At 40.9% G+C, this 14,634-nt stretch overlaps 1 protein-coding gene across 2 annotated transcripts; it reads left to right on the top strand.

The window, feature by feature from the left end:
- Positions 1-2,381: 2,381 nt before the first annotated feature.
- CCNJ (cyclin J) lies at positions 2,382-12,958 on the top strand. Of its 2 annotated transcripts, none has more exons than XM_062496445.1 (5): positions 2,382-3,349; positions 5,067-5,277; positions 7,607-7,906; positions 7,998-8,157; positions 9,585-12,958. In XM_062496445.1, exons 1-5 carry the CDS (start codon positions 3,281-3,283, stop codon positions 9,979-9,981), a joined length of 1,137 nt encoding a protein of 378 aa, XP_062352429.1. In that variant the 5' UTR covers positions 2,382-3,280; the 3' UTR covers positions 9,982-12,958. The 2 variants fall into 2 exon arrangements, with proteins under 2 accessions (XP_062352429.1, XP_062352430.1); XM_062496446.1 differs by having other exon boundaries at positions 8,031-8,157.
- The last annotated feature ends 1,676 nt before the right edge of the window (positions 12,959-14,634 follow it).

Here is a 14,634-nt window from a genome sequence, read left to right on the forward strand (position 1 = left end):
TCTTCAGAAGTTTCCACAAAAATGTTACAGGGATTTTTTTGTCCAGATTTCACAGGTTACATTCTAGCCTATTTTGGATGTAGTTCAGGGTAATAATTTTCCTTGGTGAGTTCCAAGAATAACGGTATTTCTTGCTACTTGGCACCTTTTCAAAGCACAGACAGCAGCTCTCACAGCCAATTTCATTCCCCCCCTCTCCCCCACCCCCCCCAGACACATATATTTGTTTAGGTGATCCAGGGTCATTTGCAGAAAGAGGATAAAAATTTCAAAATGGTTCCACAACATTTAGTTCTGCTATTTTTTCAGGTTCTATATACTACACATACTTCATGCTTCCCGTTTCTTGCAAAGAAAATGTAACTACTGCCACTGAAAGTCATGTTTAATATCCTCTGTTTATTCTAAGGACTCACTGAGTTGGTTTTTGTTCTATCCTGACTTACATACAGGGAACTAATGTAGGAATACTTAAAGAAATGCACACAGCCTTGACCATTAAAAGTAGATGAAATCTGGACTGACTAAAAAAAAACCTCCATTGGTTAGTAAACTTAGGATTGATTATAAGATATGCAGAGTAGCTATATTAATCTATTCTTACTACAGTTGTGCTACTCCCATTCCCACTCAGATCCCAAAACTGTGATCTTGTAAACTCTGAAAACAATCAGGCTCAATTCAGCACTCCAAGACTGTTCTCAAATCTTCCAGCTGGGGCTATGGCATAAACTGAGGTCATAGAATACCAAGTTGGAAGGGGAGCTCCAGCATAATCTTGTTCAAACCTTCCCGGGAAAAGCAAGATGTCCCAGCATCCTATCCCATTGAATCTTAAAAGTGTCCAACTCTGGGGAATACACCACTTCCCTGAGGAGATTATTCCAATGGCTGATTGTTAACAGCTGATAGGATGTAAGCTTCCTGCAGATAACCAGGCTGTACTTAAGTGCCCTGGCTTTTTCGATAGGATGATTTTTCTGAATGTCTCCGAGATTAGAAAAATGCATGCCACGAGCAATCCTGGCCTTGGGCAGGATCTTTCCAAACCAATGTTTTCACTGCATTAAAACCAGACAGATATAACTGTTCACAAGACCAACAACTCAATTAACATAGATTGCAATGGGAAAAGGAATCTAAAATGGGGAGTTCCACAGCTCACTCCACTTCCCGGGGCAAGTAACAATAACATCATTGTTTTCCTCGATTATATATAATTAAATAGTTCTCAGAGTAGATAGCTTTATGAGGATGGTGTTTCCTATCCAAGTCAATCAAGCATGACTTAGAAATAAGACAGCAAGCATCAGTGATTTTTTCCCTGCTTAACAGTTCAGCACCAGACTAAACCACACAGCGTTTGAAAGCTCTAGGGGAAGGCAGCACTGCTAATAGCAATAGGAAAAGGAACACTACTTCCTTGTTTGGGCCCATTGTAACAGGTTTTAGCATGTTGGTGTTTATTAGCCTTCTCTTCATGCAGGCAACACAATTTTGAAGGCAACAAAGGTGTTAAAAAAGACAGTGTCTCCATTCGGAATCTTTCTGAGACATCCTTGAAACATACAGTTTGGTATTACCTTTCTTCACAGACAAACAATTTAAAAACAATACATCTGCAAATATAAAAATTAGCTTGAGCATGCATTTGCCCATAAAATAATGTACAGAAATGAGACAAAAAGCCATCGGACAAGGAAGATACTGATTTGTCAACAGTCCATCATCGCAGACAGCTAATCTAAATAGTTAAAGTGCTTTTGCAGTTATACACAAAAAAAACCCTTTTCTTTTTATTTCAAAAAACTATGTAGCATTTTATAACAACATCTGTTATAAATGGAAACTGTCCAAAGATGTGCCCTCAAAAACAAAACCTTCCACGGATGAGCACACCTCCTCAGAGGAAAGGGACCACTGTAGTCTGTAAGACTACCCATTAGACACACAGGAACAGGCTTTTACAATTCCACCACAAAGTCATTAAACTAGTTATGTCAAAAAGTTGGTTGATATTTTCTTAATTAAAAGGAAGAAAATCATGTCTGAGCAAAGAAAAAAATAGAAGCAAAAAATTAAGTGGTCCCTCAACAAATATTCCACCCAAAGCACTTCTTCTCCATCACTTTGCATTGCCTGTTGTACCACGTTTTACATTCTCACGAACTAGTTATTTCAATATTAACAAATTCAGACATGTAAAGGACTAAGAAGCACTATTTTGTAAGGTGTCCCTAGCGGGACGTCACCGGGGAGCAGAAAGCCCCACGGAAAAGGCTCCGTGAGCGCAGAGCAGGTGCAGAGCATCTCTTGCTAAACCAGGGGCACGAGTGGGAGCTCTCAGTCACCAGCTGCCAGGACATTGAGCCCTTCGCTCAGGTGAGATGCGTGCTCCCGCAAACCTTCTCTCGGGATTTAACCAGCAGGGAATCAAATCAATCCAATCCTGGAGCCTCAAAGCTCGCAGGAGTCGTGTGCGCCCCGCACTTCTACCGGAAAAATGCGCGGGCGGGGCAAGAGCTGAGCGAGGCGCGCCAGCGCCACGTGCTGGAACCTCACAGCTGAGCCCAACGGGAAAGAGCCGGGAGACATCAGGGAAGGGGGAATAAGAGGAGTGGGAAAAAAAAAAAAAACACACACACACAAAAAAAAAAAAAAAAAAAAGTAGTGCTATCCGGAGCTCATGGGGCCCAAGGACCGCTGTGCTCCGGCCGGGGTACCCCACTGTCCCGGCTGAGGGACCCAGAGACCGTCGCCCCCAGAGGTCCCCGCCTCCGGCCCGCGGCCGCCGCGCGCCGATTGGCGGCCGGGTCGCGCTGCAAAGCGGCCGGCGATTGGCGGCCGTGGGGGCCGCGCTGTAAAGCGGCCGGCGATTGGCGGGCGGGCGGGCGCGTGCGGGCGCTGCCCGGCTTTGTACACGCGCGGCCCTTTAACAATGGGCGCGGCGCACGGCGCCGCGTGATGGCGGCGGAGCCCCGGGGCCGCCGCGCCGAGCTCGGGTGTCCCGGGCCGTGCCCCGCCGCCTCCCCCGCGGCCGCGACTTCCGCGACCCCCTCGTTCGGCTGTGCTCCCCGGCGGGAGGGGGCGGCTTAACGAGCCGCACTTGTGCCCCGCATGGCGGCCAGCTGGGCCGGGGGGCCGGGGACGCCCCGCGGCAGCTGATCGCGGTTAACCGAGGGCGAGCCAGAAAGGGGCGAGGGTAGCGCTGCCTGTCCCGCTCTCAGCGAGTGCCGCTTCCTCCCCGGTGCCCGGACCCGGGCGCCGCGCCGCGCCGCCGATGGAGTTGGAGGCGCAGTGGTGGACAGGACAGCTGGCGGCCGATATCCACCAAGCGCTTCGATACAAGGTAGTGCGGGGGGAACCGGCCGGGGGGCGGCCCCGCCGCCTTTGTGAGGCTCCGGCCATCGGAGCCGCCGCGGGGGCAGCGGGCGGAGGGCGCGCGCGGAGCTGGCTTTTGCGGGCTCGGAGCTCGCCGTGCGCTCCGTCCGTGGGCGCTGGGGCCGTCTGTCCGCGGCCGTGACAGCTGCTCCGAGCGGCCGGGCCGTGCTCCCGCTGCTCTCTGGAGAGGGGAAGGAAGGGCTCACGGTGCGCCCGGTGCTGCTCTTGCCATGGCTGTGTGGGTCCGGGTTTAAACTAGGCAGAAAGCATTGTGTTATTGGAACAAAAAACCCTCGACCAACCAAAAACCCAGTGAAAGAAATGCTGGGTGCATTAAGAATAGTAGAGGATTTAGGCGATTGCTTAGAAGTTGCTTCTACTGTCTCCGAGTTGTTTGTTCTTCGGGACTGTTTTCATAAAGCTTATCTTAATACCAGGATTGCAAGTCAATTTAGAGTGACTGAACCTACTAAAACCGTGCTTTTGTTGCCTAATGATACTCGATGAGCGGATTAATTTTCCCAGAGTCGTGACTGCTTTACTCTTTTTCGGTGATGGAGGGAAATAAGGGAAGGACACGATCGTTTATTTGCTATCAAAGTTATCTTTTCTAAAGCTAAGTTAGTGCTGTGAAAGGTGATTTATAAAGCTTAGTAGGTGGGAAGTTTGTGTGTGGGGTTTTGTTTCACTTATAGCACGTTTCAAAACTTTGGCTTTACATTAAAACTTTGAAAAATTTATGTGACTCTATTCCAACTTTATGTCATTAAGTTAAATGAGTCAAGTTAATTTCTGCTGGAAATGTAATTGTACTCAAAATCCTGCTTGAACACAGCGTGTTGGGTGCACAGTATATCTCATAAATTTATTCATAATAACAGAGGACAGCACTGCTGTTGTGCTGCATACAAGACGAGGTACTGGCTACTAGGCAGGAATCCGGAGGGTTTTTTTCCCTACCAGTCCAAAATTTGTATTCAAAATAGATCATGGCACAGATTTTCTTATATGTGATGTTTCTAGGACCTTTGTTTTGTGGGGTCCTTCCCCCAAATCTGAGACCGTGTGACCTTAACTAACTGCCTTCGAGCACACTAATCAGTGTCAGTGTGACATCTATCAGATCGGTCCGTGTTTTAACATACACGTGAGGTGAATGTTGGTTTGTGCACACCCCATTCCTCTTCCTAAGGTTTAGCTGGCTGTTAAGGGCCTTTTCCTGAGGGCATCAGCAGGAGACTGGGCAGCTCTAGCACATGCAAACGCCGAAGTACAAAGTTGCTCAAATTGAACTGTAGCAAGAAGGGGTTGAGTTAAACTATTGAACTTTGCATTGAAGCAACTGAGGAATAATTGCATGCCCTTGCTGTACAGCCTTTACAGCAGAGGTAATAACAACAGTCACGGTAAAAGCTGAAGTCACTCTGGCTAATTGCCCAAATGAAAGATGTTAAATTTTAAGTTGTTAATGTTGTGCTGAAACAAAGTATTTTTTAGTTGTTCTGTAATACAGCAAATAGATTTTATTAACTGAAAAGGGATTCTGAAATCATGGGAACAGAAGGAATAAGGGAGAAGTACTTTGAAATTTTCATTATAAATATTAAAATATCAGCTGTATTAATCTGGTACCACTTCAAACTATATTATGGTTTTAATAAAATTCCCTGCTGCTGTCCATCTAGGAGCTGAAGCTGCCCTCTTACAAAGGCCAGTCTCCCCAGCTACACCTGAGAAGATACTTTGCTGACCTGATTGCCATTGTGAGCAACAGGTTCAGACTCTGTCCTGCTGCACGACATCTGGCTGTGTATCTGCTGGACCTCTTCATGGACCGCTACGACATATCCACACAGCAACTGCACGTGGTTGCTCTTTCCTGTTTGCTTTTAGCAAGTAAGTATGTGGCACCAAACTTAAAAACCAGACTAATAGAGTCTACTGCCAAATGCAAGGCATGTCTTGGTGGGACAGAGCAGGTGGTGGAAACAAAGTGGTTATAAAGGATGAGCAGTGCATATCACTTTGTCCTGATTGGTAGAGCATTTCTTTAGACTTGTTTTGATTTCTCTTGGCACCCAATGAAACTGAGGGTGGGAAAAAACAAACTGTGATTAAAGACTAATGTTTATATTTGTAAACAAATTATTCCAATGTGAACTTTAAGACCTGTGTTGTAGGAACAGAAAGACTGTCTTTGTAGGGGTATCTCAAAATAGGTACGTCCTGTGATAGAAATCAGAAATTTGCATATCTGTGATAAAGAAAGAAATTAAATAAACCATGAATGCACTGCATTCTGCTGATGGTGCTGTATAGTTCTAGAATACTCCAGATTTTGTAAATGGCAATGTTATTTAAGCAAGCTAATGCTAATATAAGTCCTGTATTGTCATATATAAAATGTAATGCAGGTAAAATACGTTGGTGAATGCACAGTACTTTGAAAACAGAATTAATTACAAGTACTCATTTTGAACAGTGCTGCTTATATTGACCTCAGCTAGATTCTTGTGGCATGTATCCATTTTTCAACATTTGTGAAGCCCTTTTCAATATCCCTGAAAATATATGGGTGCTGTTTCCTGGGAAACCTGCTGGCACTTGTTCTTAAACCAACAGATTCAGAGAAACTGGTCCTGACAGCAGAACTGTTGGTTTGCTTTCTGCTGATCTGTTTCTCTGAATCTATTCTCATTTTTTCCAGGAAGGGCTCTAGGCCCTCTTTGCAACAAAACTGGAGTGCAGTGGTGTGTTGCACAGTTTTCATCTTTTCACTGCATCCCATATCCACCAATACAGCTAAACCAGAAAAGAGTTATTTTCAGATTCTTCTGAGGGTAGACTTTGACTAGGTGCCACCAGCCAGTAATCTTCTCTTGGCAAAGGATGTCGTGCCAAGTATGAAAACATTGCCTCAGAAACCAATCTAATCCATTTAGGAAAATGGACTGGCTTTGAACTAATACAGGATTTTCAAATTAAATTCATGTTCTGAAGAGATTTTTTTGTTTGTTTGTTTGTTTTAAACGAACTTCTGCCATTGTTCAGGGCAAGCTGCAAGTAGAGGTCTGAAAGCCTGGAGTTTGCTTGCTCTTCTGAGAAGCAGTGTATGGGTTACTTCAGAGAGAAGCAAAATGCTGTTTTAAACTTTTGCCCTGTGTGGCTTTAACAAGCATTTTAATCAGTGGTGGCATGACACTGTTAATGTATCTGATAAGGTTAAAGAAGTAATAAGAGAAATTATTATGTCACTCCTGAGGTTTTTATTTCTGTAATTACTGGAATATGGGAAACAAAAACTGGCAGACTGGCACTGGTATTGGATTAAGTCCTATATAAGTACCTCCACTGTTGAAAAAAGTAAACGTTCACGTATGTTCAGTCCTGCAAAACTCAAAGAACGTGCATTTACAACCTATCACGTAGTATTGAATAGAAAGTGTAAGATGGAAAGAATTTGCAGTGAAGTTGAAATAGCACAACCGTAAGGCAAACTGTATGGAAATGTGACAGTTGTTTCTCTTATTAATGGGTTTCCTACATACACAATTTTGCTTTAAGCTAAAAGCATATAGGCCTGACAAGTTAAAAGTCCAAGGAAGGTTGCAGCAGTGTATGTGGCAGAGGGGGTTTTCAGATGCACATTGCTAAATCCACTTGTTTGCCAGATCTCAAATACAAAACTGTACCTACCATCACAGGCATTAAAAGGCAGCCAGGTTGGCTGGAGCTCTAGCTATGCTCTAATGAGTTTTAGATGCAAAAAGGGTGTGTGGGGGTGGGAGGGTGATTAAAGCCAAATGCTCTTGTGGTGTGTTTGCCAAGTCATAACAAAGTGGTATTTCATTGATGATGGGGACACATTATACAATAATTTGGTGACAAAAACTTGCATATGCAATGTCAGTGATGTCCTAATATTCTGTTCTTGGCAGCTGGCTTCTGTGTGCTGGCATGAGAAAACCAACAGGAAACATGGCACTGCACAGTATCCTACACAGTGTTTGACATTATCTGCTGAAATTTAGCTTATTTTAATGCATACCCCTTTTTGTCTCTAATGATATAGTCCATCTGAGCTTTGCATCTGCAGAGTGTCAAGCTTGCTTGACATAGGAGAATTGAAATATGACCAACAAGACATTATCTGTAATCCATTTTATAGTTCATTTGTGCTGAACCTTTTTTTTTTTTTCCCCCTCCTCTTTCTGTTCACTTGAAGGTAAATTTGAAGAAAAGGAAGACAGTGTTCCCAAACTTGAACAGCTGAACAGCTTGGGTTGTATGACTAACATGAATTTGGTACTAACAAAACAGAATTTGCTTCATATGGAGTTGTTGTTGTTAGAAACATTTCAGTGGAATTTGTGCCTCCCAACTGCTGCTCATTTCATCGACTATTATCTTTCTATTGCTGTCCATGAGACCGATCTTCATGATGGCTGGCCAATGGTTTGCTTAGAGAAGACTAAGTTATACATGGCAAAATATGCTGATTACTTTCTGGAAGTATCATTGCAAGGTGAGTTACAGATTTCACATAATGACTTCTTTGTTGTCTTGACAGACAGTGTCAAACTTAATTTTTTTTTTTTCTCATTCCTTCTTTCTAGATCATGAATTTCTAAATTATGCCCCTTCTTTAGTCGCTACTGCATGTGTAGCTTCTTCAAGGATTATCTTGCGTCTCTCACCCACGTGGCCCACACGGCTGCATCACCTGACTGCCTACTCCTGGGACTTCCTGGTGCCATGTATTGAGCGACTCTTAATGTGAGTTAACACCAGTGGCTTTCTTAAAGCCCATTTCTGCATCTGTTTATATGTCATGTTTAATTGCTGCCAACAGTGCAATTACATTTCTTTTTATAATTTCTATTCCTTTGCTCTAAAAGTACTTACAAATTAGGGAACACAAGTTTCGTAGATACATATTGTTAGGCAATAACTGGTTTTGCACTTTCCAAAAGAGAGAACTTTTATCAGATCTAATATCTTTCCTGATCTTTCAACAAATAAACTTCTGTGTTGCATTTCCATTGAACCTCTGGGATGCTTTGAGTATCTTGAATAGCTTGTTCCCAATCTCTCTAGTCTGCTCTGAGAGCAAAGAGAGCGAGAAAGTGAAGAGTACCAAAGGCATAGGAGCTTTTATTGAGAAGCCTGTATGCCTTAGAAGTTCAAGGCATGCTCCAAAGAGGTGATGGATCAAACATGAAGACTGTTTGAGTGGCAGCTTTGGCAGGAGGGAGTGACCAGGACTTTGTGTCTATTTTTGCTGTATCCATTTTTGCATTACAGCTGACATGAGATAAAAATGCCAATGAATGCCAAGTGACCCTTCCTGGGAAGGCATATTACACAATCTGCTTTCCCTTTACAGAAATTTGCTCTTGCGTAAGTCTAACATAGCTGTGATCAGTAGAAGCACAGCTGTGTCTGGAAGAACCACATCAGCCTTAAAAATGTAATGTTATCACCCTTGATGGCCTCTGTTTGCTTCACTCCTGTATAATGAAAGGAGTAGTACCTAAAGCATGCAAGTGCTGTGGCAGAAGTGTTTGCAGTATTGCTCTGGAACAGGGGGACAGCACCATCAAAAAATTAGGAATGAAATGTGTAGGTGGCATCTGCTTAACCTCAGCATAGAATTGAGAGTGTGTCTAGATACATTTCAGACAGTTGTAAATCAAAGGGAATTCAGGTGGGCTGTGCTGGATAGACTAGTAAAAAGGTGAGAGGAAGAAAAAAGTGGTTTTGCTCTCCAGAACAGGATCCCATATGAATATGCATACAATCTTCAAGTACTGTAATGTAGATATTACAAACCTTTCTGATATCTTGTCTTTAGAAACCTTATGCTCTGTTTAATTTAAATGAGGTAGAAGCAGCAAGTTCAGGTTCTGGTAATCTGGCAGTTTATTGGGCTACTAAAGTACAGTAGCAAACTTTATTGCACTGTAATTCTAGATGCTGTTTTATTACATGTATTGTACTTGGCTTTTATCTGTGTTTATTGCTATACAATGAAGTGAAATGCTGAAAAGAGAAACTGTACCCCAACCAAATTTTGAAACCTTAGGTGATTGTAAAGGGTAGCTAAAATTACTTGTTTTAAGAGCTTTGAAATCTGTCAGATATTTGCACTATTTTTAGAGTGCATCTATTTTGATGCATTTTGTCCTTTCAATTTGTTTTAGTGCACACGATAACGACGTGAAGGAAGCAAACAAGCAGAAAGGACAACAGACTCAGTCTGCCCAACACGCTGTGTTTCAGCCCCCAGCTCCAAGTGCTCAGCAGCACGTACCACAGTATCTGCAGGCTCATCAGTCTTCCTTACAGTACCACCACTCAGCATCCCAACAGCAAAGCTGCCAGCAGATATTATCATCCACTCACACAGCCTCTTACCCACTCCAGACTTGCCCTGCTGCCTTACAGACCAGTGCTCAGGCTCGAGGCCATGGACAGAGTGGCACTGCCATGTCTCTGGCTGTACCACTGGAAGTGAAGCCGTGTATAAGTGTCTCCTACAACCGGACGTATCAAGTGAATGGACGATATTCCTGTATTACTCCCTGCTTTGAGAGGTGATAAGTACAAAACACTTTGTGCTTATTTGTTTGGGGTAGAGAGTTGTGTGGAAAATTGTTTCATTTTTTTGTTAAACCTCAAAAAAAGTTTGAGGGCAAAAAATGGAATTAAAAAAGGTGTCTTCCCAGAAAAAAAAAGCAACTGGATTGGCAACTGCTACCACAGCTCAAATAACAGCCTGCAAAAAGTTAGCACACACAGACCATCCTCTGAAAAAGAATCTGTATGCTTGGGGATAATACATTCTAACTCTGACACTCAGAATATTCTGCCTCTAATGTGTGTCTATGAAATACTACTCAAAAGAAGAACAGCTGTGGACTAACTACAGACTTATCTTTTAATGAAGGAGATATGCAGTATTATTTTGAAGATGTTTGTCATCCCACCGTACAGTATTAACACTTACTTTATACTAACTGAAATTTAAGAATCCACTGAATGCCAGACTTCTACAGGTACATGGAGATCACAGGAAGAAACAAATCTCATGTGGATAACTCCATACTCATGCCCCCTTTTCACCACTTGTGTTGGTTATTTGCTTTAGGCTAACACACATGAATTAACTGGTATTTTGGATAGTTTTTTAAGTTTTGTACCTTACAAGATAGACAATATATTTTTGCCTCTTTTAAACTCCCTATCTTTTTTGTGTTTAAAGTAACTCTTTCATACTAACTCAGGGACTTTTCTACTCATTACACTGTGCTGCTGGTTTGTACACTAATGGGGTATAACTCGGGGAAGGAAGGCAGAGAGGGAAGAGACTATAGCAAATGGGGAGTGGCTTTTCTTCAGGGCATCTATGCAGAGTACCAAAGGGATATCTTAGTGTTCACAGAATGTAGATGTGAACTACTGCCCAGCAGTGTGATAATGGAAGAAAAGAGAAAGTTTCAGCTGAACTTATACTGTACAAGAACTACTACCGTGGCTGTGAATCCTCTGTGTACACGCACACAAACACACAAATATTATTAACAAACAGAAAGCATCCTCCAGTTGTACTGACAGTATCATTCCTACAGAAATAGTACTGTTAAATGCTGACAGAAATCCAGTTCTGTCATGCTTACAGTGGAGGGAAATTCTCAGGTAATAAAGGGGCAACTTTTTCTTCTACTATTTGGGAGTTCCAGAAGAAGATGTAGAGATTTGCTCTTCCCAAGTGGGTGGATCAAGTATATTTTGCAGAGTGAACTGCTTCATCACAAGTAAGGTGCTAATTACATAACTTTATGGAATTACATTATCTCCTGTGGAGTGGATAGTCTGAGGGTAGAAAGCTTCACTCATCCACCTCTTGGATGAAAATTATGGTAGAGATATTAATGGAGATGGTTTTTGGGATTCTTTGTGTGTTTGTAATTTTTTTTTTTTTGGGGGGGTGGTCGGTTGGTTTGTTTTTGTTTTGTTTGGGGTTTTGAGTTCGTTTGTTTTGTTGTGCTTTTTAAATACAAGAAGATATCAGACTTTCTCCTGTGGTAGAAGTGGTATGAATGACAGGATTCTTACTACTTTTAATTATCTTTATAGTATATGGGCTTAAGGCTATTTCTGATAGTTTCATTTGTTCTTTTATCATCTTCTCCCCTGTCTTAGTAGCAGCACTTAAAATTGTGTACCATCAAATGACACTGAATTATTGTGAATCTTACAGAAACTGTTTTGAAAGCAGGGGCAATGATATTATCAATATGAAGATGAAGGCTTTATCACCATAAAGTTCAGAATAGAGGGAGGACAGCTGTGTTCATTCTTTCTGGGGCTAAATTATAACAGGCTACAAAAACCTATTTATTGTTGAGGAGAAGAAATCCTATTTCTCTTGTTTTGTCTTTTAAATCCCAATTTTTGTTGTGGGCTTTTGTAGCATAGATGTGCAAGTCAAGAAGAGTAGGAGGGTGAATGAAAAGGTGACCCTCTCCCTTTTATCCTAGAGAATCAACTTTGAAATAGGCATAGTGTGGTCAATTCCTTACTAAAATGCAAGTTGGTTTGGTTATTTTTCCTCTCTTTTCTTCATGTCTTAATATTTCCCTTTGTCTGAGGGTAATGTTAAATAGAGACTTTCCACCTCATAAGATGCCATGCTTTTTATTCAGCACTGTTATCCATTTTAGAGGGAAATGGACTTCTGCTGGTTTCATTTTGTTGCAATGCTGTATCCAAGTCCTCAGTGCTCTAACTACCTCTGATGCTATGAATGTACAGTCTTGTAATAGACCATGACTTGAAATAACAGCAGATGCCTGTAGCAATTTTTTTTCTGTAAAATCTTTAAGTCGGCTAACTTGTCATTTTTTTTTGTGACACAGCAGTATAGGCTTTTCTTTTTGGGGGTCTTAGTAAATTTATCCCATAGGCATTCGATATATAAAAATTTAACTAATACTTAACACTGGAATTATAATGGGTGGGGGGCTTATTCAGTTAGTTAATACCACAGATTTACATTGAATAGGGTATTTTTTATTTTACTATTTTAAGACATTAGGTCAATTGTAAAAAGATCCACTACATGCTGTTTGTTTTTAATTTATTACTTAGTCTGAGTTTTTTTCTGACACTACAGCTGCATCATGACTACAGAGAAAATGTACACTGAACAGTTTCAATCTATATTATTTAAAAGGGCTTTATCAGTGTACATTAGATATACACTGTTCTTACTATTAGAACCAAAATGTGTTTTTTATGGCATATAAGAATGGTGCTTCTAAATGCAAAATGTCCAAAACAATGGAATCTTTGTGAGTGCTATGCATTCAACTTATTTTTTAAAATAAAACTAGTTTTGAGTAAGAAGGCTCTGGTGTGTATTATGCTTTATATTATGTGGGTTTTTTTTTTTTAATATGTAAACTGTCTTGCCGTGTGTATGGGCTGAAGCTGTAGAGACTTCCTTTTCTCCCTCCCCCCTTGTTTTCTGTGACATATCATAAGCTTCAGGAGCACTCAGACTTCACAATTGAAAAAAAAAATAGGAAGGAAATCACACAGGAAGGGGCTTTAAAACTAATTGCAGCCACAGCATATGCTAAATATTGTACACTTCAACAATGAGTCTAATACACAGCTGTAACAAAGAAATAAAAAACAAAATAACTTGAGCAGTTCAACAGCCAGGGGGTGAATTCATTTTGTTCTCATATAACAGCAACCATTAATACTGGCAATCTCAGATTTCTAATACTAGAAATAATTTAGTAGATGTAGGAATAGCCCCCTGTCAAAAGCTGCAAGCACTTGTGTTACTTACAATAGCTGTGAAGGCTCAGTCATGCTGCAGGCAGAATAGAATCACATGATGCATTCTAGCACAAATATTTTTGATTGTTCTGAACTTCTGATAACTGCTGCTTACTAGAAGTTCTGTTTCGTCCTAAAACTGTGCACATTTCATGTTTGCAGCAAGGCTGTGATAATGGCCTGAGTCACAAAATTTAATAAGCTTGCTTAAAATTTCGTTTGAAGTTAGAAAACAAAATTGTGAGGCCTCTTAACTTTCACCCATCCATTTAGGAATAGACCACTGATAGTGAAAACCTTTTTGGAGGACCTAGGGGCAGAGGGAGAACAAGCTGTACTCCATCCCTGTAAGGAACAAGGGCAGTGCTCTAGTGTAATGACACCATGCATATTACATGGATACTTTGATCTGGAAAGTTTTGTCCTCACTTTTAAGGCAGCAAAAGTTAAGTCTGTCTAGACTGTGGCCTTCTCAAGGTTTTATATATTTTTTTTCATTGTAATCACAAAATAGGAACTACCCATGACATTTTTGAGTCTCCTAACAACTATAAGGACTGCCAAATACTTTTCAACATTTCAGTAGAAGTCTTAGCTTCAGAGTTGAAACTGCAAGTCTGAAGCTATTTTTGTGTTTGTACATAACAAGAAAAGCCTTATCTCTGCTTCCCAATGACCTGGATTCAGTATTTACTTGAAATGTGAGGATATTTATGGTCTTCCAGCATTGCAAATTTAGCTTCAAATACGAATTTTAAAGTCAACATTTTAGTGACTGACGCATCACCAGAAATACAAACTTCTTGCAACTGTAATACTGTGGTTAAAATATATATAAACCAGAAAGTAATGTAGCATCTTCCTTTAATAATTAACTCCACATTCTGAATGTTCACAGAAACAGAAGTCTTGTGAGTAGATAAGGCCTTATCTGAGTGAGTGCAAGTACCCAGTTGGTCATCCTGTATTAAAAGGCAATTTTTCAAAACACCAAGTAAAGCAGCAATAACAAAATGCACACTGTTATTTTTAGTCTGCATCTCAGTGGTATTTTAGAAATTGGGGTACAAGTACAATTGTGAAGCATACATTAGACTGCTCTTTCCTGGAATTAAATGTACAGCAAGAAATTCCTATAACTTCAATAAACAAGGCACGCATTCTGAGAAAGGAAAGCATTTTCCACTGAATATTAAAAAAAAACAAACAAAAAAAAATGTCTAACTGAATAATTATTTTCTCCTTAAACACCTTTTTCTAGATACCTTTTGGTATCTAAGTATCTTTGTCATATTTAAGAAAAGAAAGAATATATGTAAAGCATTGCTTAGAAGCTTTTAGGAAATTAAAACATAAAACTGAATAGAAGTAATTGAAAATTATTGTATGCACAATTAC

Source organism: Cinclus cinclus, chromosome 7 (genome assembly GCF_963662255.1).
Source record: "Cinclus cinclus chromosome 7, bCinCin1.1, whole genome shotgun sequence".
Taxonomy (NCBI): Eukaryota; Metazoa; Chordata; class Aves; order Passeriformes; family Cinclidae; genus Cinclus; species Cinclus cinclus.